We start from the raw sequence: 22651 nt of genomic DNA, 5'->3' as shown, positions 1-22651 counted from the left end.
ATGGACAATGGAGAAACAGCGGCCCTCATCCTCCTAGACCTCTCCGCGGCATTCGACACGGTCTGCCACCGCACCCTAGTACGGCGCCTCAGCAACATCGGCATCCAGGACAAGGCGCTGGAATGGATCATCTCCTTCCTCGACGGAAGAACACAGAGAGTCCGCCTACCACCGTACAAGTCAGAGGCCTCCGAAGTCATCTGCGGCGTCCCCCAAGGATCGTCTCTGAGCCCCACCCTCTTCAACGTCTACATGAGCCCCCTCGCGGCCATCGTACGCAAACACAACCTCAGCATAATCTCCTACGCCGACGACACCCAGCTGATCCTCTCCCTGACCAACGACCCCGCCGCCGCCAGAGCCAACCTGCACGAAGGGATGAAAGAGGTAGCCGAGTGGATGACGACCAGCCGCCTGAAACTGAACTCGGACAAGACAGAGGTCCTCATCCTGGGCTCCTCACCCTCCGCCTGGGACGACTCCTGGTGGCCCCCCGCCCTGGGCACCGCACCCAAACCGACTGACCATGCACGAAACCTGGGCGTCATCCTGGACTCCTCCCTCTCCATGACCAGGCAAGTCAACAACGTCTCCTCGGCGTGCTTCAACATCCTACGCATGCTACGGAAGATCTTCTGGTGGATCCCCACCGAGACCAGGAAGACCGTCACCCAGGCCCTCGTCACCAGCCGACTGGACTACGGCAACGCCCTCTACGCCGGTACCACCGCCAAGCTCCAGAAGAGACTCCAGCGGATCCAGAACGCTTCAGCCAGACTCATCCTCGACATCCCACGAACCAGTCACATCTCCGGACATCTGAAAGACCTTCACTGGCTCCCCGTTAACAAAAGAATCACCTTCCGCCTCCTCACCCACGCACACAAAGCCCTACACGACCAAGGCCCGAGCTACCTCAACAGCCGAGTCAACTTCTACGCTCCCAAACGCCACCTCCGATCAGCCAACCACGCCCTCGCCGCCGTCCCCCGCATCCGAAGAGCGACTACAGGAGGAAGGTCCTTCTCCTACCTGGCCGCCAAGACCTGGAACTCCCTCCCTCCCGACCTGCGCCTGACCCAAGACCACCTCTCCTTCAGGAAGAAGCTGAAGACCTGGCTGTTCGAGCAGTAGCGGCACCCCCCCCCCCCCCCCAGCGCCTTGAGACCCTACGGGTATGTAGCGCGCTTTATAAGTGTCAATGATTGATTGATTGAATGTACACTGCATAACAACCTTACTTCAAATGCTTACGTGATGTTGTCAACCAAAAACAAAAGAAAGCAATTGAGACACAAAAAGACCTGAGTCGAAGTTAACGTTAAGTAATCGGGGAACATGGGACACTTTGTTTAGAGTTTACAACCATATGAATAAGAAGAACATAAATAAAAACACTTGCAGGCTAGAACTCAATTTGCTATATTATTTATTAAGCCAGCCAATAATATCAGAAAAAGCTGGTAGACATTAACAGCCTCAACTAGATTCCACTGCACATCAAGGAAATCTGAGGAAAAAATAAAAGGGAAAATATTTAGCTGGTAACAAGAGAACATGATATTGGATTATTCTTGAGAACACAACATACTGCGTGCAATAATGGTGCTTCTATTCATGATAACCTAGTGTGGAGTGTTGATCACTGGGTGGGTACAGGTTTATTGCTGTATTATGCAACCAGTGGTAAATTGCACTTGCACATAGTGCCCCTGATGTCTGATTTTAAATATGTAAAGGACTTCCAAAGTTAGATGCAGCTCTCCTGCTCTGTTTTATTTCTGAACAATAGGTGTGATGCCAGGTAATGTTATGGGTGCTAATGGGGCAAAGGTCTACAGCTTCAGATGTTATCAACACTCGATCCTGGTGGAGCCTTTGGGAGAGGGACCACACCTGGTACAGTCTAATGTGGAAAAGGTTGCTTTATTTGGAAACAGGCAGAGCTCACAGATTCAGCAGCGCATTCTAATCACCTATCAACGTTTCTAATCCCACCGTCCACTAAACAATTCCCACCCTAAGGGGTACTTTAGCTACGACAATCACTGTCATGTGTCCAGGTGACGTTTTAACGCTTCCCAGGGTGTTCAGGGTCAAAAGTCAAATGATGTCAATTCCTGTGAAGTCATTAGGATGTGATGTCATTTCCACTACCGCTGACATTTTGGTGAATTGACGTCCATGTGAACATGGTGAATATTACCCCAGACACATTATTATCATGAGTGGTAATGAATGTGACTTATAAGGCACTCAAAAAACTCAAGCTGAGGTGATGGTTTAGCAAGGCTGGGGGTCATCTTGACTTTCATATTTGTATGCTTTAGCCAGTGCACTAGTAAGTATGGGCGGAAAATTAGTTCCGCTTGCAGAATTTGCAAATTTTGGGGAATTTTGCGATCCGCGAATCGCGCGAAATTGCCCAAAAATCCGCAATTCGCGAGTTGGCGGATTTTCTTTCTTGTTCGCGCTTCAAAACTACAATCTCGGGCGCGGCGCATTGACGTGTCCTTGGAAACGTGATAATGGGTCGATGTGATGGCTTGTTTAATTGACGTGTCCTTGGAAACGTGATAATGGGTCGTGTGATGGCTTGCTTAATGTACACTGCATATCAACCTTACTTCAAATGCTTGCGTGATGTTGTCTCTACTCCCCTTTAAGAATGTCCCTATCTTAAATTATATCCCTTTAACTCCAATTTCAAGAAATTAAATTTGACTGTCCCCGCTTTGCTTGACTGGCTGTCTGCAACCAGGCCCAGACTGCCTCATGTCAATCTTGAAGAAGTGTCATCTTGATGCCATCTGAGAAATTGTAGGCGTGCTTTATACTCAAGCATATTTAGCACTCATATATATTCCATTGTAATTAATGTCACTAAAGGAGTGGAGTATTGCATAGCAAAAGTATTTCACAAGAAAATTAGAATGTGATTAATAAAAGCTTTATGTAACACTCACATATTGATGTAAACAGGATAAGCTAATATTATGTGTCTTATCATGAGTTCATTTAATTTGATTGTAATGTAAGGTCAGGGTTAACCATTTATCGTATAACATATATAAAGGCATTTGCTTATAAACTGATAATTTTGCTATTCCTTATACATGTATTAAAGGATGTATGTATTGAATGTGTAGAGAAGTGCACATATTTTGTAACTGTGTGCACTTGTTAACTTGTCCGAAGCGTAGGCCTCATAAAGCAATACAGTACATACTCACGTTACAGACTTAACATGTAAATCGTATTTGACTTTCTTCACAGAATGTATTTAGCCTTGCATTTTGTTTCAACTGCAGGTATGAAGAAGAAATCTCATTACAGTAGAATAGGAGTTTTTTTTCTCCTAGATAATAAGGTATGAGAATGTAAGATTTGGCACCATGAAGCGCGGTAACGAGTAAGGAGTTGAGTTCTCATCGGCAGGGAAGAAGAATGACCAAGGTCGAGCAATTTTTAACTTGCAGATGTGGTAAAGGTGGTGAAAGTATACACTTGTACCAGAGGGATGGACATTTACGGGGAGAAGACCACTTGGGATACTTACAGTGATTGCATTGATATTATGCTGAACGTAGGGAGGGACATGAGTCCCTGAGGGTTTCATGGAGAGCAGACCTGTGGTCTTGCTTAGGTGGCTTTATGCTATTTGACTCATTGTTGGGGTGCCTTCTACTGAAGACTCTGATGGTTGAAATCTTTCTTTCTTCTGGTCATGCCCTTAACCAAATGCTTTAATTTAGGGTTGCCCTTGCTAAAGTTGTTTAGGGAAAGATAGTGTGCTCATGTTCATTAAACAGAATTTTGTGGTGCATTTTAACTTCAATTTATTTTTCCTGATCCTCTGAATCATCATAGAGTGAGACATTTGCTTTTTATTATAGAGAGTAAATCTCTTCAGGAGGTTAGGACGTATTGTACTTTGATATGATTCTTTTTAGGTTGATTTGCGTTGATTTGTGTCTGAATCTATAATTGAACCCTACTAACTCCGCTGGAGTAGTCGATTTAATTAATGTGTGGCTACATAGGTTGCATTGTTTTGAGATGCTTACTAGTGATTTTTACCTTCCCTGCTTCCTTTGTGTAATGGGCTCAGACTTTACCAATCTTCAATCATTGTCTGTACTCCTCCTTCCCTAACCTTCCAATCTCTCCACCACCTTATTCTGATCTCTCTCTTTGTGCCTGCCTCAAGTGACGTAACACGAATAGTATCTGTTAACAGCTCACACCTCGCCCTGCTTGCCCTCAAATAAGCCTTCCTCACCTCCCTGTACCATGGTGGGTGATGGTCCGCTCACTGCACCAATGTGAAGGGATTGATGATATCTCCAACCTGGGACTCAAGCAACTGGTGTCCACCCCCACCCACCTCGCCGGACACACACTCGACGCCGTCTTCTCATCCAGCACAGACATCGACTTCAGCCACGCCACAGAGCTTCAATGGACGGACCACAGCTGCGTCCACTTCACCTTCAAGAGAACGACGACCCACCAACACCAGCAACACACCGCCCGCAGAAGCTGGAACAAGATCACAGCAGACCAGCTCGCCACCTCCCTGAGCCAACACCCTCCTGCCAGCTCAGCGAACCCCAGCCAGGCCGCCGATAACATCACGAAGTGGATCAGCAACTGCGCGGACGAACTCGCCCCGCTGAGAACCCCGCCTAGCAGACCCGGCAGCAAGAAGGCCCCATGGTTCACCGACGAACTCAAGCGCTCCAAGAAGAACTGCCGAGCCCTCGAGAAAGTCTGGAAAAGGGAACCGACACCGGACAACAGGACCTCCTACAAACTTGCCACCCGGAAACACCACCAGCTGATCCGCGCCGCCAAGAGAACAGCATTCAAGGACCGGTTGGACAACAACGCACACAACAGCAAGGAACTCTTCAACATCGTGAAAGAGCTTTCCAACCCCAGCGCAGGAAACAACTACATCACCCCATCGCAAGACCTCTGCAACTCCCTCGCCTCATACTTCCACAACAAGATCACGGACATACACAGCAGTTTCAACAACCAACCAACGCACACCACGACCGACCAGCCACCCCCCCCCACCACCACCCTCCACGCCTGGACCCCGATCAGCACCGAAGACACCATCCGCACGATGAACTCCATCCACTCCGGATCACCGACCGACCCCTGCCCTCACCACGTCTTCAACAAGGCCGACGCGGTCATCGCACCCCACCTGCGAGACATCATCAACACATCCTTCGACACCGCCATCTTCCCTGAAAGCTGGAAACACGCCGAACTCAGCGCTCTACTCAAGAAACCAACAGCGGACCCCACCGACCTCAAGAATTACCGCCCCATCTCGCTTCTCCCGTTTCCAGCCAAAGTCATCGAGAAGACCGTCAACAAGCAGATGGCCGCCTTCCTCGAGACGAACGGATCCCTCGACCCCTCACAGTCCGGCTTCCGAGCCAAACACAGCACCGAGACCGCCCTCATCGCCGCCACCGATGACATCCGAGCCCTGATGGACAATGGAGAAACAGCGGCCCTCATCCTCCTAGACCTCTCTGCGGCATTCGACACGGTCTGCCACCGCACCCTAACACGGCGCCTCAGCAACATCGGAATCCAGGACAAGGCGCTGGAATGGATCATCTCCTTCCTCGACGGAAGAACACAGCGAGTCCGCCTACCACCGTACAAGTCAGAGGCCTCCGAAGTCATCTGCGGCGTCCCCCAAGGATCATCCCTGAGCCCCACCCTCTTCAACGTCTACATGAGCCCCCTCGCGGCCATCGTACGCAAACACCACCTCAGCATCATCTCCTACGCCGACGACACCCAGCTGATCCTCTCCCTGACCAACGACCCTGCCGCCGCCAGAGCCAACCTGCACGAAGGGATGAAAGAGGTAGCCGAGTGGATGACGACCAGCCGCCTGAAACTGAACTCAGACAAGACGGAGGTCCTCATCCTGGGCTCCTCACCCTCCGCCTGGGACGACTCCTGGTGGCCTCCCGCCCTGGGCACCGCACCCAAACCGACAGACCATGCACGAAACCTGGGCTTCATCCTGGACTCCTCCCTCTCCATGACCAGGCAAGTCAACAGCGTCTCCTCGGCGTGCTTCAACATCCTACGCATGCTACGGAAGATCTTCTGGTGGATCCCCACAGAGACCAGGAAGACCGTCACCCAGGCCCTCGTCACCAGCCGACTGGACTACGGCAACGCCCTCTACGCCGGGACCACCGCCAAGCTCCAGAAGAGACTCCAGCGGATCCAAAACGCCTCAGCCAGACTCATCCTCGACATCCCACGATCCAGCCACATCTCCGGACATCTGAGAGACCTTCACTGGCTCCCCATCAACAAGAGAATCACCTTCCGCCTCCTCACCCACGCACACAAAGCCCTACACGACCAAGGCCCGAGCTACCTCAACAGCCGAGTCAACTTCTACGCTCCCAAACGCCACCTCCGATCAGCCAACCACGCCCTCGCCGCCGTCCCCCGCATCCGAAGAGCGACTACAGGAGGAAGGTCCTTCTCCTACCTGGCCGCCAAGACCTGGAACTCCCTCCCGTCCGACCTGCGCCTGACCCAAGACCACCTCTCCTTCAGGAAGAAGCTGAAGACCTGGCTGTTCGAGCAGTAGCGGCACCCCCCCCCCCCCCCAGCGCCTTGAGACCCTACGGGTATGTAGCGCGCTTTATAAGTGTCACTGATTGATTGATTGATTGATTGAAAGTGCACATTTCAAGCGATGACGTGGTGCCATCGAGGCTGCCATCTTACACATCCTTCAACCAGCCATTTTGCCCCTCCCAATCACCCCTGCATGGGGCATGCATTATGCCATTAACCTCTTCGCTGCGGATGACGAGCTGAGCTCGTCATCAGCTACGGTGGTCATGTGCGGATGACGAGCTGAGCTCGTCGTGTAACGCAGCTTTTTCAAATTTGCCGCACACAGTGGGAAAAGCCGCCACAGCGATGCGATTAATAGGCCTCAGGCTTGGTGGGGGAGTGGCTAGGCCAGTCATTCTAACAGTGTCCACATGTTCAGTGTGAGTGGCAGTTTTCTAAGGACTGTTGAATGTATGAAGGGATATATGTAAGTGGAATTACAATGGCGCAAAGCTAAGAACAAACCAATGGAGACTGAGAAATTTGTGAAGAAAATGGAGCAGTACAACAAGGGAGGGTTGGATTGATTGAAAAGAGGTATGCAAATATGGAATTCCGAGGCAGGAGGTAGGCAAAATTTGTTTGGCAAGTGCAATGAGGAAGATGGCAGGGAGGTAGGCCAGGCAGAGGTAAAAGAGGCGTCATCAAGAGGTGCAGGTTGTGTAGTGGTTTCAGGTGAATGCACTGTGTATTGAAGAAGTGTGGCCAATACCCCCATAGAATGTCGCCTACATATTTCTTGCACTTCAATCTGAATTTACAAACCATGACTACAGCAACAAATGCAGTGGGAAACAAGTACACTTTCATCAGAACATTGCACAGCCTAACATCATTCAAGAAAGTCATGCCATGTAATCAGTCTTTTTACCTGGGTTGGAATATTTCATCATTCTCTTTACAGGGCACTAAAAAAACGAAACTCCAGATATTTCAGAAAAAAGTAATCAGACCAAATCACATTTCCTCTAAACAAAAACCGACCCATTCAGGCCTGTCTTTCATTTGTTCATTCCCCTCTGTAGCTTGTGTTGTCACATTCCTGTCTGGGGTATATCAGAGTCTTATAAAAGTCCACATTTCTGTTTATTACAGTCTTGATAGCACTATTCTTGGAAACATTATTTGAAAGTTGGTGGTAATCAAGGCTGCTACCATTTGTTTTGAGTCAGAAAGGTACAGATCAATGTAGAGTACTACAAGTTTCCATTTTTGTGACCCTGGGAAATGACACAACCAAGCACGAGGGCCACATTGAGCGTATTTGATCGATGAGGTGGCCATGACAAGTAATAGGTGGCAGGGGTTTGACATGAAGAATCAAATCCATTTTAGGGCAGTCTTTGACATTCAAAATCATTTTGAATGTCAATTCAGAAGAAGTTCATTGTCCACTATGTGAAATACAGCAAATTAGTCAAGAAAGAGTCAAACACCAGATTGCACAGTTGCAAGAGACACCGAGGCCCAGTTTCTCAAAGAATCACGGAACGCAGCACTCCAGCCAATACTGCACTGCGTTGCGTGACAGAGAGGGAGCAGGAGAGAGTCATATCTACAGAGATGTGGATCTTGCTTCCCCTCTCTCTAGTTCCAGCACTGATTTTAGCTGCCCTTCGCTGGGCGCACACCTTAGCGCCACAGTGCTATGGTGCATGCCTGAGTCCTCCATAGGTGTTGTGCTGGAAGAGCATCCTTCTAGTGCAAAATACAATGCTGAGACATACTTTAAAGCTTTTCCTACATTGTATGTGTGCTGCACAGTGCAGTACGCATGCAAAGTTGGAGAAGCGATACCTGCTTATTAGCTGTGTTAATCTTTGTCTCTAAGCCATGTCTCCTAATGTTAGTAGATGGAGTTTTACGTCAAAACGCATGGGTGGATGCATGGGAACACCTACGTACCACCTACATAACGCCCCCTTGACGCAAAGTAATGCAAAGCAGCATTTTGCGGTGCTTTATGTTACTTTTACATACAGACCAACACAAATACAAATTTGCGTTGGTTTATTAATTCCCAAAAAGGTGTAGATTGGGGTCAGCTTTAAAAAAAAGTCATGCTGACCCTACGCTAAACTTTTGTGAATATTGGCCCAAGAGATTATCTGTAATGTCGGGTATCAAGAGGGGGTAGTACCCAGCTAAAGTCACTGGGACCTGGGTTGGTTAAAGTGATAAATGGAAGGGGTCCCAGTAATAAACGAACAAATTGAAGAACAGAAATACAAATAAATCAATCAAGAAACAAATATGTTCACATTGTTTTAATCACAATGTGAATGTATATACCAAATATATACTTTATATCAAACAAGAAAGTACATTAGTGGTTTCACAGTGCCCCAAATGACAAGGGGGGGAGGGAAAGTGATCCTGTGAGGATAAAGTGAAGGGAAGGAGGAAGGAATTTGCAAATGACACTTTAGTCAATGTATATATAAAACATTACTCCATACTACACAGTCTGTGCAGAAATGAGGACCACATGGTTCAAAGTAGTATTTACACAAAGACCATGTAGTTCGCTCCTTTTTGAAAAACAAGGATGACCCTACGATCACTACTATTTGGAATCTGCCTGCCATTGTGGGCCACTTCAGATGTGGCCAGTGTAAAGCATGCGACAGTGTCATTCAAACTAAGGAATTCACTTACCTTGATCACAAAATTTCACTACGAACACACACCAACTGTAATTCAACAAATGTCATATACGCTATCCTATGTCCATGTTCAAAGATATACATTGGTCAGACACAGCAGAAAGCCAAGTCAAGGATCCTTCAACACATGAGTAGGATTAGGTGCAAAGCTCAAGGTGCACCTTTGGTTGAGCATTTCTCCACGGCGGGTCATACACCTGATAGTTTGAAATGGGTAATCCTTGAAAAGGCTATCTTAGGACCCCGGGGTGGTAATATCGCGAATATTTTAAATATTCGAGAGTTGAAGTGGATGCTAAGGTTTAATTCCATTGAAAATGGGCTCAATGAGCAAGATAGCTCTTTTTCTCAATTGGCAACTCTATCGTCCATTTGAATCTAACCTTATGCATTTTTCTGTAAGACTAATCTGAAGCGTATGTGGCCTTTACCCTGATGTTAGAGGTACGCCACAATCCTTTTATGTGACTGTCAACTTCCTGGACGGCCTTTACCCTCATGTGAGAGGTACGCCGCCCCCTTCCTAAGTATTCTTTGCACTAATTCAGTACTCAATCCAGTGTTGTGATCATTATATGTCTAGCATAACATTCAAAATGAATGGCAAGATTTGTGAACGTTCCCTTATGCGAGGAGTATGCCATTTCTTGTTGTGTCCCTGATACTATCCAGTCTAGCTATATCTAATATGGAATGACTTTCTTAGTAATGACATATGATGTTTAATTTGGTATTTCCTTTTAATACACAAACTGTAAGTGTGCTCTGGTCCGGACTAGTCGGATATACAAGCTAATTTCAAGTGTTAGAGGTTTGCCACTCTCTTCGCAAAATGACACCCCAGATTAGCCCCCATAGGCATTTGGCAGAACACCATGGACATAACTGTTGCACTTCCCAGCAATATCATTGTAATTGTGGTTAATCTGTCTTTGCTCAATTATCCATCCTGATTATGAGAATCAATATAGGTCTCCCTTTTGACACTCAATGGAGGCCATAGACACACTTGTTGCATTGGAGGCTCGATTACCATAACTGTGGGTGATCTGACGTCCTTCGATCACCTTTAAGTACTTGTGCGAGTATTCCTATGTTCAGGCATGTAGAATACTGATATGAATGACGGTCCCTCCCATAATTCTAGTTTTGCTGCAAGGGTTTTTACAATTAATAATGCTTTTGAACACGCGGTTTGTTTGATCATAAATACCGTTTTATGTTTTAAATCCTTTGAATCAAACTTGAGCACTTTAGCGTCAATGATAGTCTCTCTACTATGCTTACACGGGAGCTCGGCACCACGTGACTCCATCACCATGGTGATATCATGACACCCGGAACCGGACTTCGCTATTGCGATTTCCAGCTCGTTGCTGGATGTGATTCACTCCATAACCGGTAAGCGGCATCTAGATGTGCGTTAATACGTGTTAAACTACCCTCCTTCCATGGGCCGATTCAACATCATATCCTTCTTTTACGTTTAGGATAGCTCACAGCCTCCTGTCTGACTCGTCCAGACTCTCTCACGATCGACTGTTGATCGTGTTTGTCATACCCTGAGGTGAGTGCCTACCCGACTTTTTAGTCTTAGTGTTGGGATGCGGCTGGCTTTCCTTCTACTATATTCCGGCCCCCGTTATTTATTTTATTCTTCAGTTTCACGATTACTGACGGCACTTCGAACCAATAACACAGATTGAATTGGGGTCGTCCAGCTACCACCTCGTGGTAAGTTTCCCCGCGCTTTTATCTATGACTGCTTATTGTTTCTATAATCCATTTAATATTCAAACTACTCCTAAATGCCCCTTGTAATTTTAATACCAGTTTCGCCATTACTGACGACACCTTTGGACCGCGCTGATAGACTGAACCCGCGTCCCTTTGAATACCACCTTGTGGTAAGTGTGTATTTATTGTGAACATCCGAGACAGCTCGTGGTCGACTATTACTACCATTAGTTGACCCGTTGCCTATATTTTGTGCCTTTACTCCGAGACTATTCCAGTGTTACTGAGTTTTGATGTGTCCACACGTTGCCACCGACCCCGGTTTGGCCGCTCTCTGTTTCTCTCCGCAGTGTCACGCGAATGAATTTGTTCATCTATCGCTGTTTTGAACTATCATTCAATGTAGAAGCCCTTATGATCAATTTAGTTTATTAACTAACGCTGTTTTGAACTATCATTCAATGTAGAAGCCCTTATGACCAATTTAGTTTATTAACTAACGCACGCTAACTAACTATGTGGCGCAGTAATATTCTTATCCCCTACCATTACCTGACGATAACGATGTGCCGTTTTTCACTCTGGAATAAATAGGGATATTATTCCTATTTGCTAATCTAAGAATTTATTTTAAATAGGTGTGTCCCCTATCCCCGTCCTGATGAAGACCCCACCGCAAGGACAGTAATTGTACCTGCATTTTAGAGGGTCGAAACGTCGACAACCATTTGCATTATCAACTGTGTAGTATGGAGTAATGTTTTATATATACATTGACTAAAGTGTCATTTGCAAATTCCTTCCTCCTTCCCTTCACTTTATCCTCACAGGATCACTTTCCCTCCCCCCCTTGTCATTTGGGGCACTGTGAAACCACTAATGTACTTTCTTGTTCGATATAAAGTATCTATTTGGTATATACATTCACATTGTGATTAAAACAATGTGAACATATTCGTTTCTTGATTGATTTATTTGTATTTCTGTTCTTCAATTTGTTCGTTTATTACTGGGACCCCTTCCATTTATCACTATCTGTAATGTCAGCAAGAACAGAATTGGCACTTGTGAAGGGCCAGATTTTATTTTGACTGGGGGCCTTATTTACAAGGCCCCTGTGCCGACGGGTCATCACTTTTAGTGATGGTCTGGCAGCACACACTGCACGGCCATATTTACAAGGCTAAAAATAGCCACCCTGCAAGTTACTCCGTTGCCTCACCCTGCGAGAGGGAGGTGTGCCATGGGTGTTATAGTGAGTTTTCCCAGGTAGCACCCATGGCATTTGACACAATCCCAGATTTACAAGATTTCGCAAACTTTGGAATCTATCAAAAGCCTAAGCCTCCCTAGGGGTGGCGTTGAGGAGGTGCAACAAAGAACATTATTTGCCCTTGTTTTTTCCTCTTTCAATGTGTGGTGTATTACGCAGCACACATAGAAATAGGAAATTGCCTCCACTGATTGTTTCGGTGCAGGAAGGTTTTCCTTCCTGCACAAAAATAATCTCCCCTAAAACGCAGACTCGGCATGGAGCAAGCGGGCATGCATTGGCGCAGGGGAAAAGGACAGGATGGACTCTATCTGATAGATACAGCACATTTTCTGCCCTTTTCTTTTGATGTGGGGCAGCGCAGCACAAAGGCTGGCGGCGCTTCCCTGCATCAAAAAATTGTGAATTAACCCCCAGTTTCCATCTAGGGTGAGAGCTGCCATATGACCTTGTTTTACAGGATTGCTCGCAGGGACAGCATTGTGGACATGAGCTATTTTTGCTATGTGACAACATTTGTTACTTATTCAGCATGCCATCAGTGTGTTTCTAGGGTGTTATGGCCTACTAAAAAGATGCATTATTTATTTCCAATATGTCAGGTGGAATGTAATGTCGAGGTCTTAAGTGGTTACTGCAACGCTTGGCACAATTACAAGATTAGATGCTTTATTTTTCCCAGATTAGTACTTTGGATATGGTAAGTTTTAAGAAGTAAATCAAGTGGTGGCTTGTAGACAGTACCTATTACTTTCAGTTACATCATCCCCATGCAAATTTGAATTGACCAGTGGTTACATTAATTGCCAGGTAAAGCATAGTGTGCTATTTTGGATTAGATAAAAAAATGTATGTAGCCCCTTTAATAGAACTTAAGTTTACTTCCGGTAAACCACAGGAGCATTTTTCACCTTTTCATATCCTAAAATCCAAGTGTTATCACCTATCGGCTGTCCCAAGAAATATAATTTCCCATCTTGCGAAAAGTAGGAGTAAGTGCTTCTCTAGTGATTGAAAGGGACAAACAAACTCCATAATGAGGAACTGGAGAATGTGTTTCAAGGTAAACATATTTTTTCTATGTATGAAAAAGGTTATTGTGAAAAAAAACAACTCTGCACGTGTCATTCATGCAGATTTCCAATTTCTGCATCGTTGTGAGAATTTTGACTTTGTGTATGTGTGTTCTTATATAGCGCTCAAATTACCCTAGGGCATCTCAGCGCTTGCATTGGGAACCCGTCCTGGCTTTTTCCCTGTGAGATACCCCGTACTGGGTATCCCCAAGGTGAAAGCCAGGTATCCCGCCAGGGGGGTCGGGGGGCATTGTGGAGATTAAGCAAGCTAATTGCCCGGAAGCTGCATAGTGTGAACTCGTGCTTAGAGTGGGCACCGAAGCGAGAATTATCGAGTATGTGGATAATTGGGGTCAAGACTTTGCCGCTCAGGAATCGAACCCTGGTCCCGGGTCTGACCTCTGCTTCAGGGAATGCCTCCTCTAACCAGTGAGCTACACTTCTCCACTTCATGATTTGGGAAGTAACAGGAGTTTGTATCTGAATCGGGATTCCGGGATGTGTGGCAAAATGACACCGTCATGGTTTTCCTTTAAACCATTTCTCCAGATGTAAAGTAACCGAATGTTTCCTCGGAAAACAACCCACTAGTTTGTACCTGCATGCCTAAAGTACCACAGAAACACCATTTTCCTCAATACTTCCCCATTCATTAGGAGAAAACATGGAAGAGTGTGGTGGTTCTGCAAACAAGAACATCCAAACCCCAATGAACCATGAGTTTCAGATGCAGAATTACCAGGGCAGTCCCTTATACTGGAGCAATCAATAGAATCTACATTAATGACTTTTATCAATTGGAAAACGCTCTTTGCCCTCTTTTCTGCTGGGTTTCTTTGTAAATCTTTTCAAATTAAAAAAATTTAAATCATATAAGAGTAATCCTGGTCTTACAGCTTCTTTAATACTAAAATAGGTTTTACGAAATGTGATTCAGTATGAAAGTGAATATAAAACTGCATAGAGGGAGGTACATGGCTTCATACTGTATATTGAGCAGGATCACTTATGTCTACTTTATTGCTCATTCTTACCAGGCTGAAAAGAGCGATCCAAGCCGCTACACATTTAGCCATGCTTCTTCTTCTTTGTGGTTGTTTTCTTCTTCGCGGGGCCCTGGACAGGAGCAGCTCCTGATGTACACAGAAACAAAAGGGTTGAATAGGTCATCTCATATTTTCTGGCACTTATTAAAAGATGGAAGAGTGGAACCAGGTCATAGGAATACCATACAGCGTTGCGTGAGAGGCAGGCATTCAGTCGTAAAACAGCACCTGGCAATTTAATAATCAGTAAGGGCCCTTCGTAGCTGGGCTATACCGGCTATTAAAGTCCCTCTCCCTTGTTAAAGGCCCGAGCCGAAAACGCTTGAGAGGGCCGGTATAGCCCTCTACGGCGGGCTATAAGGCTATACTATCTCCTTTCATTCTCACGTGAAAACTGAGAAACTAAGACTGAGCAAGAAAAACCTGTAGAGATGAAGACACACAGGCAGAATTTGGATGGATGGCCAGAGTGTACCATAGGCAACAGGAAACAAGTAAGAAACGAGGCATCTTATGAAACAAAATAATTGGTTAAAGGCGGGGGTTGTTAGAGCCAGTCACGCACTAGTGTAAATTAAAAATTGGTGCAAATCATGCTCGTGTCCGTGTTCCCTTTAGTTTCCAGTTTGCCCTCATGCACGTGTTTGAGCAGCCATTTGCCACCAGTTGCTAACTGGGCTCTCATTATGGCCGGTCTGTTAATAATCCAGTAACGGGGCCTCCCAGAATTACCAATACTACAAGTACTGGTAAATCCGGAGGGCAGGAGTTGGGGAGTGGGAGGTTTGTTACAAGTTAAGAAATACAAACACAATCAGTAATTCTGGGCCAGAATCTCTAATTAATCCTTTACTTGGGGCTGGACCTGCTGCTATCAGCCCCGAAGGAAACGCCTTGGTTCTTATAATGACTGTAAAACCATCAGAGTTACTGTTTCCCAATTTTAAGGCCTGATCTGTAAGTCAGATTTAAAAAATCTAGGCGCAGCCTTCACAATTCTGATTTTCACCAGCGTGCTTTTGAGTCTGATAGTAGCGATCGGGTCACACCACCTTTTCCGAAGATGCTATTGTAATGCAACATGGTGATTTCTTGCATAGTTCTTTGCAGGGCCTCTAAAATGCTACTAACCATCTCATTCTGAGTGCCGCGTTGGAGATAACTTCAATCTCATACAAAAATACAATTAGCAAACTTTATTGCTTTGTATTTTGAGCCCGTTTCTAGGTTTTTTCAGAGTGCAATGAGAAATAACTTGAAGAAGAGATGTGTGACTTGTATTGTCACATAGTTTTTACTTTATTTCAATGTGGGTACAAATTAATTGAAACGTGCAATTTACACACTAACTTTAATTTACTATTGCATAAAAATGTTGTTTGCACCAAATTTGTATGTTAACGTGGCAATCATGAATGAAGCCTTCAGTCTTGTTGAATCCCAAATAAACAAAAGACTTGGCAGTGTGGGTGACCCATGAGGGTTAGACATCCCCTGCACACCAAGACAACGTTTGCCACTATCAGAGGTGGAATGTATGGGACAGTCTACATTCTAAATTACTTATGAGGTCCTTTAGAGTGGTGGAACAGGTAAACCACCACAATTAACTGATGGTCCCCCTGCGCTTTGACCCACACATTTACGGTCACCTACCTCATTTAGAGGTAAGGAAAGCAGAGGGTTTCCTCGAATTATGCGGCAGCTGGCTCTATTCGTAGATGCAAACACAAGGAGATGATGGACGGAGCGCTGAAACGTTTCAGACATCCACCCCCAGTCACAGATCTGGGTTGAATCCATCACATTCTTTAGCCCACTATGCCACCTCAGTCCAGACCCGGCTATATGCAAATCAGTCTTGACCCTCTGCCTCATGGGAACAGTCCAGCCCGAACTGCCACGCCAGGTCTTCCATGGACCAGAAACAAGCATCCTGGGACCGGTTTCGGGAAAACAGCCCTTATCAGCCAGGCTTGCTTGAATACAGTGGCAAAGTGAGCAAGGGACCACGTCTGGGCATACCCTGCCAACTTAGGGCACACAAAGCAAACACAAGGAATTGACCTATCTGCCACATGGCTGCCAGGTCACAGTGAGGATCACCCCATACTAATGTTGGCTGCGGAACAGTGAGCAGCACGGCAGTCTCAGTCAGGGAAATCAAACACTGTCCACAATGTGCATTTGGGAGTTTATCTTTAAGAACCAAAAAGTGTGCAAAGTCAGCCAAAACAACATGTCATCTGATGAGCACACTCTTCTTCTTTCAGAGCAACTGCTGCACTGATGTTGGCTTTGATAGCAATCATGCTTTCAATGAAAGCAAGGATCTCACGAAAGAGCAGCCAACTTTAAATCACCTACTTACATCCTCATTACAAGTTATGGGGTAAATTCTGATGCCTTTGCAAACAAGGGTTTGCCCCGGGTTGGTTTGCAATTATGAGTTGTGCAACAATGATCACACCCTCACAGTTCTCCCCAGATAGATTCGAGTAGGTCAATCCTGTCAAAATCTATCAGCGAAAAGACCCAGAAAAAGAATCAGCATGTGGATTTTGTGGAGTTAAAAAAAATTCTGCATGTTATTCTTCATTTCATGTTGAAGAATAGGAGGTGCTTTTACGTGTGCTAAATATCGCAGCCCCTGGTAATGAAAATTACTATGTGTGATTAACCCCACCATATTCCACCCAACTTGGAAAAAGGGCCTTAGAGGAGAGAGAACAAGACCCATGAATTGGTGGCATGTCTCTCACTGGGCTGCCAGGTCATAATGATGGTCGCTCTGCCCCAGCCTCACAGGTCTCTAACTATGGGGAGGTCCTTCATGTAATGATGGAAGTGCTGAAGGGACCACACTTTGCTGATTGTGAAAAACCTGCAATAAATGGCTGTTGCCTTAGCACTGTCTTTCAGACTCCAGGGGTCCTTTAGACAGCACCTCCCCACCATGTCAACAAAGGCGCAGACCTCGTCTCCCCTTATGGAGGACCACCCCCTATTTAGAGTTTCCTATCCGATGGTGACAGAAAATTTCATACATTTGACGAAAGTGCATAACCTGACTTGGAATGTACAATAACAGATATGCATTGCAATCAGAAAGCGTATACTTATTTGGGGACAGCATTAGTACAGTTAGTACAGTGCATGTAGCAGCACTGTAGGTGTCCTTTACACACTGACACACACCCATCATGTCGATGATGTGACCTGAAAAGAAAGTGCTTTGTAACATTCCCCAAAACACTGCAGTCCATGATAATGTTATAGATGTTGAAAGGGCGAATACATTACCAGCTTTCTGAAAGCAGGAATTTGCATCAGGAGTGTTTACATCATAACAGCAATTTTCACGCAAGCACTCCTCTTTGCTGAGAACTTGGCCACTTCCGCATTGAATTCGGTCGGCCAGTGCAGTTTTGCATTCTGGGAGAAAGCAAACAGAAAGTAAGAGCATGTCCCTTATCTCCTGTTCTAGAAAATATTCAGTACCAAAGTGCTCATGCTGAAATAAATATAGTTATTTTGCAAACATACAAATAAGATATTTCAAGATATATTTAAAAAGTGCCCAACTATTTTGAATATTAGGGCTGGCATTCAGAGAAAGTCATAAAGAAATGTTTTGTGCAATGTGGACAAAGGAAATGCTTTTTTAAAAAAAGAGCTGTAGTGCTGCTCTGAGTATAAAATGGCCGTATATGTGGATATTTGGTGCAACCCAATCTAAGCTGTTGGAAGGTGGTTTATTGATGGTGGTAAGTGTGCATCTACCACCAGTAACAAGGCCACTCACACTGTACTGGGTCCTGAAGATGGTCTCTAGAAATGTGTCCCTTGCTCAACCCTTGGTGGCTGACACCAAGCAATAAGGCTTAACCTAAGAGACATGTGTGTAAAGCATTTAAAGCAAACCCAAGAAGATGATGGACGGAGTGCTGCATTTTTTTTAGAAACTCACCCCCAGTAACTGGGGGTGAGTGTCTGAAAAGTTTCAACGCTCCTTCCATCATCTCCTTGGGTTTACTTTGTAAAGCATTTAAAAACACCAATACAGTAAACAAGAAAGACACAACAATGTGTATCTCTAAAATGACACCAAAATTACCAGAATCCAATATATAGGAAACCAGAGATAATATTTTTTAAAGAATAAAAACTATCTAGTGTTTGGAAAACAATATTGCCACTCTGGGTCATCTGGTCCTGCTTAACTGGGACAAAGCCAAAGTTTCAGGCCAACCACGATGGAGCCCTGCTTGGATACACGAAGCGGGAGGCCCCATTCAAAATTTTACCAGCACACTTAAAAACTTTTCTAAAGCTTAATCTTCTGAGGGTCCACGCTGCTCTTCACCTGTTCGGATTCAGTGAGTGTTCGCCGACTTGAATTTCAGGGAGCTCCCAGTCAGATCCTGGTTTCTGAAGGTGACCTATGCAGATAGCAGCACCAAGCTCCCTCCCAAGGCTAGGGTGGAGTTGGAATGTGGTGGTATGACAGGCTTAATGAAGGTAGCTGTGTCTCCTGTATTCCCATTACAGGGTTTTCCGGGAAATGATCTTGAAGCATCTGAGTGGCCAGATGCAGAGAGAGGGCTCCATAGGAAAATATTGGAGCTCCCTGAGTGGGTATGTGCTGTGGCCAGGACACAGACTATCCAGAAGGGAAACGCTGGATGCTTGGACCCTGAAGCAATGGGAAAAGCATCCCAGGACAAGTGCAATGGGGCTGATGAGTCAGCCAAGGCAACTCCAGAGAGGCAGCAGGAATCTTACCCTAAGGGGAAGGATACGGCCTCTGAGGAAGGGACACCATCCCTGCCAGAGCTGTCAGGTTTGGAAGAACTGACAGGAGGCAGTGGGCCCTACAGAAATTAGTTTTGTCTGCGACCTTTGAGAGGATTGTTTTATTGCAAGAGGAGGGGGATCACAGTGGATTTTATAGAATATACTGGGAAGATGGGCTGCTGTAAACTGAGGCCAGAACGCTCAAGGAAAGAGCCACTAGTAAAGTAGTGGTGCCAAGAAGTACAGAGAGTTCATCCTGACTTTAAGTCATAATACCCCCAAATACATTTGGGGTAGACTTGGAATTGGTTGGTGAACCATTTCTACTGGCCCGAATGTCTGAGATGGTCTGTAGCCCTGTTTTATTTGGCAGGCCAGTGGCAAGGCAGGGGGAAAGGCAAAGGCTCCCTTGATACCACTACCAGTGGTTGGGACTCCCATTGAGAGGGTGGGGGTGTACATTTCTGGTGTCCTAGATCCACCTACTGCATCAGGTAATAAGTATATCTCAGTGGTAGTGGACCATGCCTGGAGATACCCTGAGGCAATAACCCTTAGAACAGTCGCTGCTCCTGCAGTGGCTAGAGCCCTAGTGGGTGTTTTCACCACAGTGGGTTTCCAAAAAGAGGTTGTTTCAGATAGGGGCACAAACTACTTGTCCAGCTATCTGAAAGCGATGTGGGATAAGTGTGGTGTTACCTACAAGTTAAACCCCCATATCACCCCAAGACTAATGGTCTGGTGGAGAGGTTCAACAAGACCATGAAGGGCATGATCAATGAGTTGTCTGACACACTCCGGGAAAGATGGACGTTCTACTCTCATGCCTACTGTTTGCCTACAAGGAGGTTCCACAGAAAGGGTTTGGTTTAAGTCCCTTTGAGTTGGTGTTTGGGCATGTTGTGAGGGGGTCATTGAACCTGCTGAGAGTGTCTTTGTAGAAGCCTCTCTCGGAAGCTTAAGTCAATGTGCTTGACTATGTGCTAGGCCTAATATCTCACATGATAGAGTACGTGTACAAGGCAAGAAGAACGCTGGAGGCCAGCCAGGAGTTCATCATTCACTGGTATGTTCAGAAGGATGCAATGAGTGACTATTCTCCAGGTCAGTTGATGTGGGTGTTGGAGGGTGTAGCTCCTAAGGCCCCTCCAATCTTTGCAAAGAAGGGCGAGATTACTTACCTGGTATACCTTAACATCCCCAGAAACCCTCATAGGGTTCAATAGATTGAAACACAAGCATGACAGAGCAAACACCTGTTAGAAAGTCACCATTTTGGTCAGCCAGTCCCACTCTTTTAAGGACCCTGCTCATAATTACGGGACCCCCACCCCATGGGACACATAGGGGATACTTGGTGGTTTCCTAATATGTAAACATGATGTAGAATAATACTTCACAGTGCCCACAGCACCAAAATCAAGGTGGATGAGGGGATTTCCTACACTGGAGAAAATTCAAATGGGGAGTTTTCCCTCACCAGGGGTTATAATACATCTTTTATAGGGACCAGGCTTACAGTAAACTGACCCACCCATCCCTGGAACACCTAGAGGAGACCTTGGGGGTACCTGATATACATAAATAATGTAATCACTTCTATACCATGCCCCTACCACCAAAGTCGAGTTTCAGCAAATTTAGCCGCTGTGCTTGGGGGTGGGGGAGTGCACATCGCCCCGGTGCTCATGACGAGCTTGGTTCTTCATGCAGCACAGTGGCACTGGGCGGGTCATGACGAGCTCAGCTCGTCATAAGCACAGCGCAACCGTGGCTCATGACAAGCTGAGCTCGTCATAAGCAGGGGGGGGGGGGTTAAAAGCAGTGCTGCAACTCGCTGCAGCTTTTAAAATGACCTACGGCTCTGAGCAGTGCAAGCATGCAATTACAAAAGAGGCTGCTGGCCTCTGAACGGCCAGGCCCTAATATATACTAGGGACGTATAGTTTTTACCCCTTAGCCTTATTACCTACTAGGGGCTTATAGGGTAAGGCATTCCAATTTTAAGTGTACCTCAATGCATGTGTGTGTGTGCTTAATATAGCAGTGGCCCTGGGCCCGATTAACAGGGCTCAGGGAACAGTCAGAGTCAGCTTCCATCAGTATCAGTCAACACAAACAATTGTGGGTGAACAGGCCAAAAGGTGACTTTCAAACATAAATCAAAATAAAAGCTATAATGGATATGTAATTTCACTTAATATTCACTCCTGAAAAAATACCATTAATCATGAATACGTATGACCCTTAAGTAGAAAGAGCAGTAGCAAACTCCTTCTGTTTAGCATATAGATTTATTTCTATTTATCTAATCTACTTTACAGTCAGATCAATTCCTCCATACATTATAGGGTGTATTTCATCACACTGTGGTCGGGCATCTTTTGTGTGTCACCAGAAACGATGTTTGGGAGTGTCTCTCTCAAATTGACATTTGTATTTGCACAAGTGAAACCATTTTTATGAATCTGCCTCTGGACGTTTTGTAAAGAAATGATGCTATCGATTTCACACTGCATACAACCTTTATACAGTTATGATAGAGATTTCACTCTTATAACATAACAGAACTATTAGTGGTAAATCATTTATTTATTCGAATGTTCACATAGGTTTGTGTTTTGCCAAAACATAATCTTAATAGTTTTTTCGTTTTTTTCTGTATCTTTTAATGGCACGTTAAATCAAAGACATTTCATAGCTCTCTCATCTTGAAAATAAATCACAACCTCGAAATAAATGGAACTCCAAACTGCTCTGAGCCTTTACAAATATATATGAAAAAAAATCCTTTAGGCCAAGCTATATTAATGTAACACAGCCTCTTTTCTTAAAGGTATGTGAAAATAAAAACGAAATAATATGTAGTGCTATTTTAAAACCACATCCATCAGCGCTGCTTTTCAAAACACTTTACAGCTCAGTTAATCTATTTCAAAATTAGCTCATTCATACTAATCGGATACATTGATCATACATTACCTGTACTTCGTTGTGCATTTGTCATGATGGCTCCTATAATAAGGGCCAGGGCGAGAACATGGAGCACCTTGTGAGCCATGGTTTAGTGTAGTCTGAATTCAATCTTCTTGTGCAAATTCAGAATGTGGATTGCTGTTCCATAAGTTAATGCCACTTTTATATCCTTACATGTGTCTGCTAAATGATTTAATGTGTTTGCTTGAGTAGCGTCTCTGTCACATCAGCCACATAATGTATTATTAAAACGAGTCAGCAGTTGCACGGTGCATTAACAAACAACAAAAGGCACTTTTTTGTAGTATAATGAGGAAACTAGGTTGTGCCCATCTCTCAGTGAATTTGATACACCTTTCAATGCTTGCTGCAAATTTCAAGCTAGGTTCAGAGTGGCTT

The 22651-nt window shown here is 45.2% G+C and overlaps 1 protein-coding gene across 1 annotated transcript; it reads right to left on the bottom strand.

The window, feature by feature from the left end:
* Positions 1–1412: 1412 nt before the first annotated feature.
* LOC147698865 (putative gastrointestinal growth factor xP1) lies at positions 1413–22385 on the bottom strand. The gene is made up of 4 exons (XM_086933525.1): positions 22259–22385; positions 17783–17914; positions 14468–14566; positions 1413–1510 (listed from the first exon to the last, which is right to left on the bottom strand). The coding sequence occupies exons 1-3, from the start codon at positions 22335–22337 to the stop codon at positions 14502–14504; spliced, it is 276 nt and encodes a 91-aa protein (XP_086789651.1). The 5' UTR covers positions 22338–22385; the 3' UTR covers positions 1413–1510; positions 14468–14501.
* Between the last annotated feature and the right edge of the window lie 266 nt (positions 22386–22651).

This window comes from Lissotriton vulgaris, chromosome 8 (assembly GCF_964263255.1).
Source record: "Lissotriton vulgaris chromosome 8, aLisVul1.2, whole genome shotgun sequence".
NCBI classification, from domain to species: Eukaryota; Metazoa; Chordata; class Amphibia; order Caudata; family Salamandridae; genus Lissotriton; species Lissotriton vulgaris.
This window is presented reverse-complemented; position numbering and strand designations above follow the sequence as displayed.

What these genes read in the sequence shown, in the direction of transcription:
- LOC147698865 (XM_086933525.1), bottom strand. Translation starts at nt 22,337, where the DNA reads ATGGCTCACAAGGTGCTCCATGTTCTCGCCCTGGCCCTTATTATAGGA. An exon ending in AAATGCACAACGAAGTACAG is followed by an intron (nt 17,915 to 22,258) that starts GTAATGTATGAT and finishes GCTTTCTCCCAG; the next exon opens with AATGCAAAACTGCACTGGCC. An exon ending in TTCCTGCTTTCAGAAAGCTG is followed by an intron (nt 14,567 to 17,782) that starts GTAATGTATTCG and finishes TGTGTACATCAG; the next exon opens with GAGCTGCTCCTGTCCAGGGC.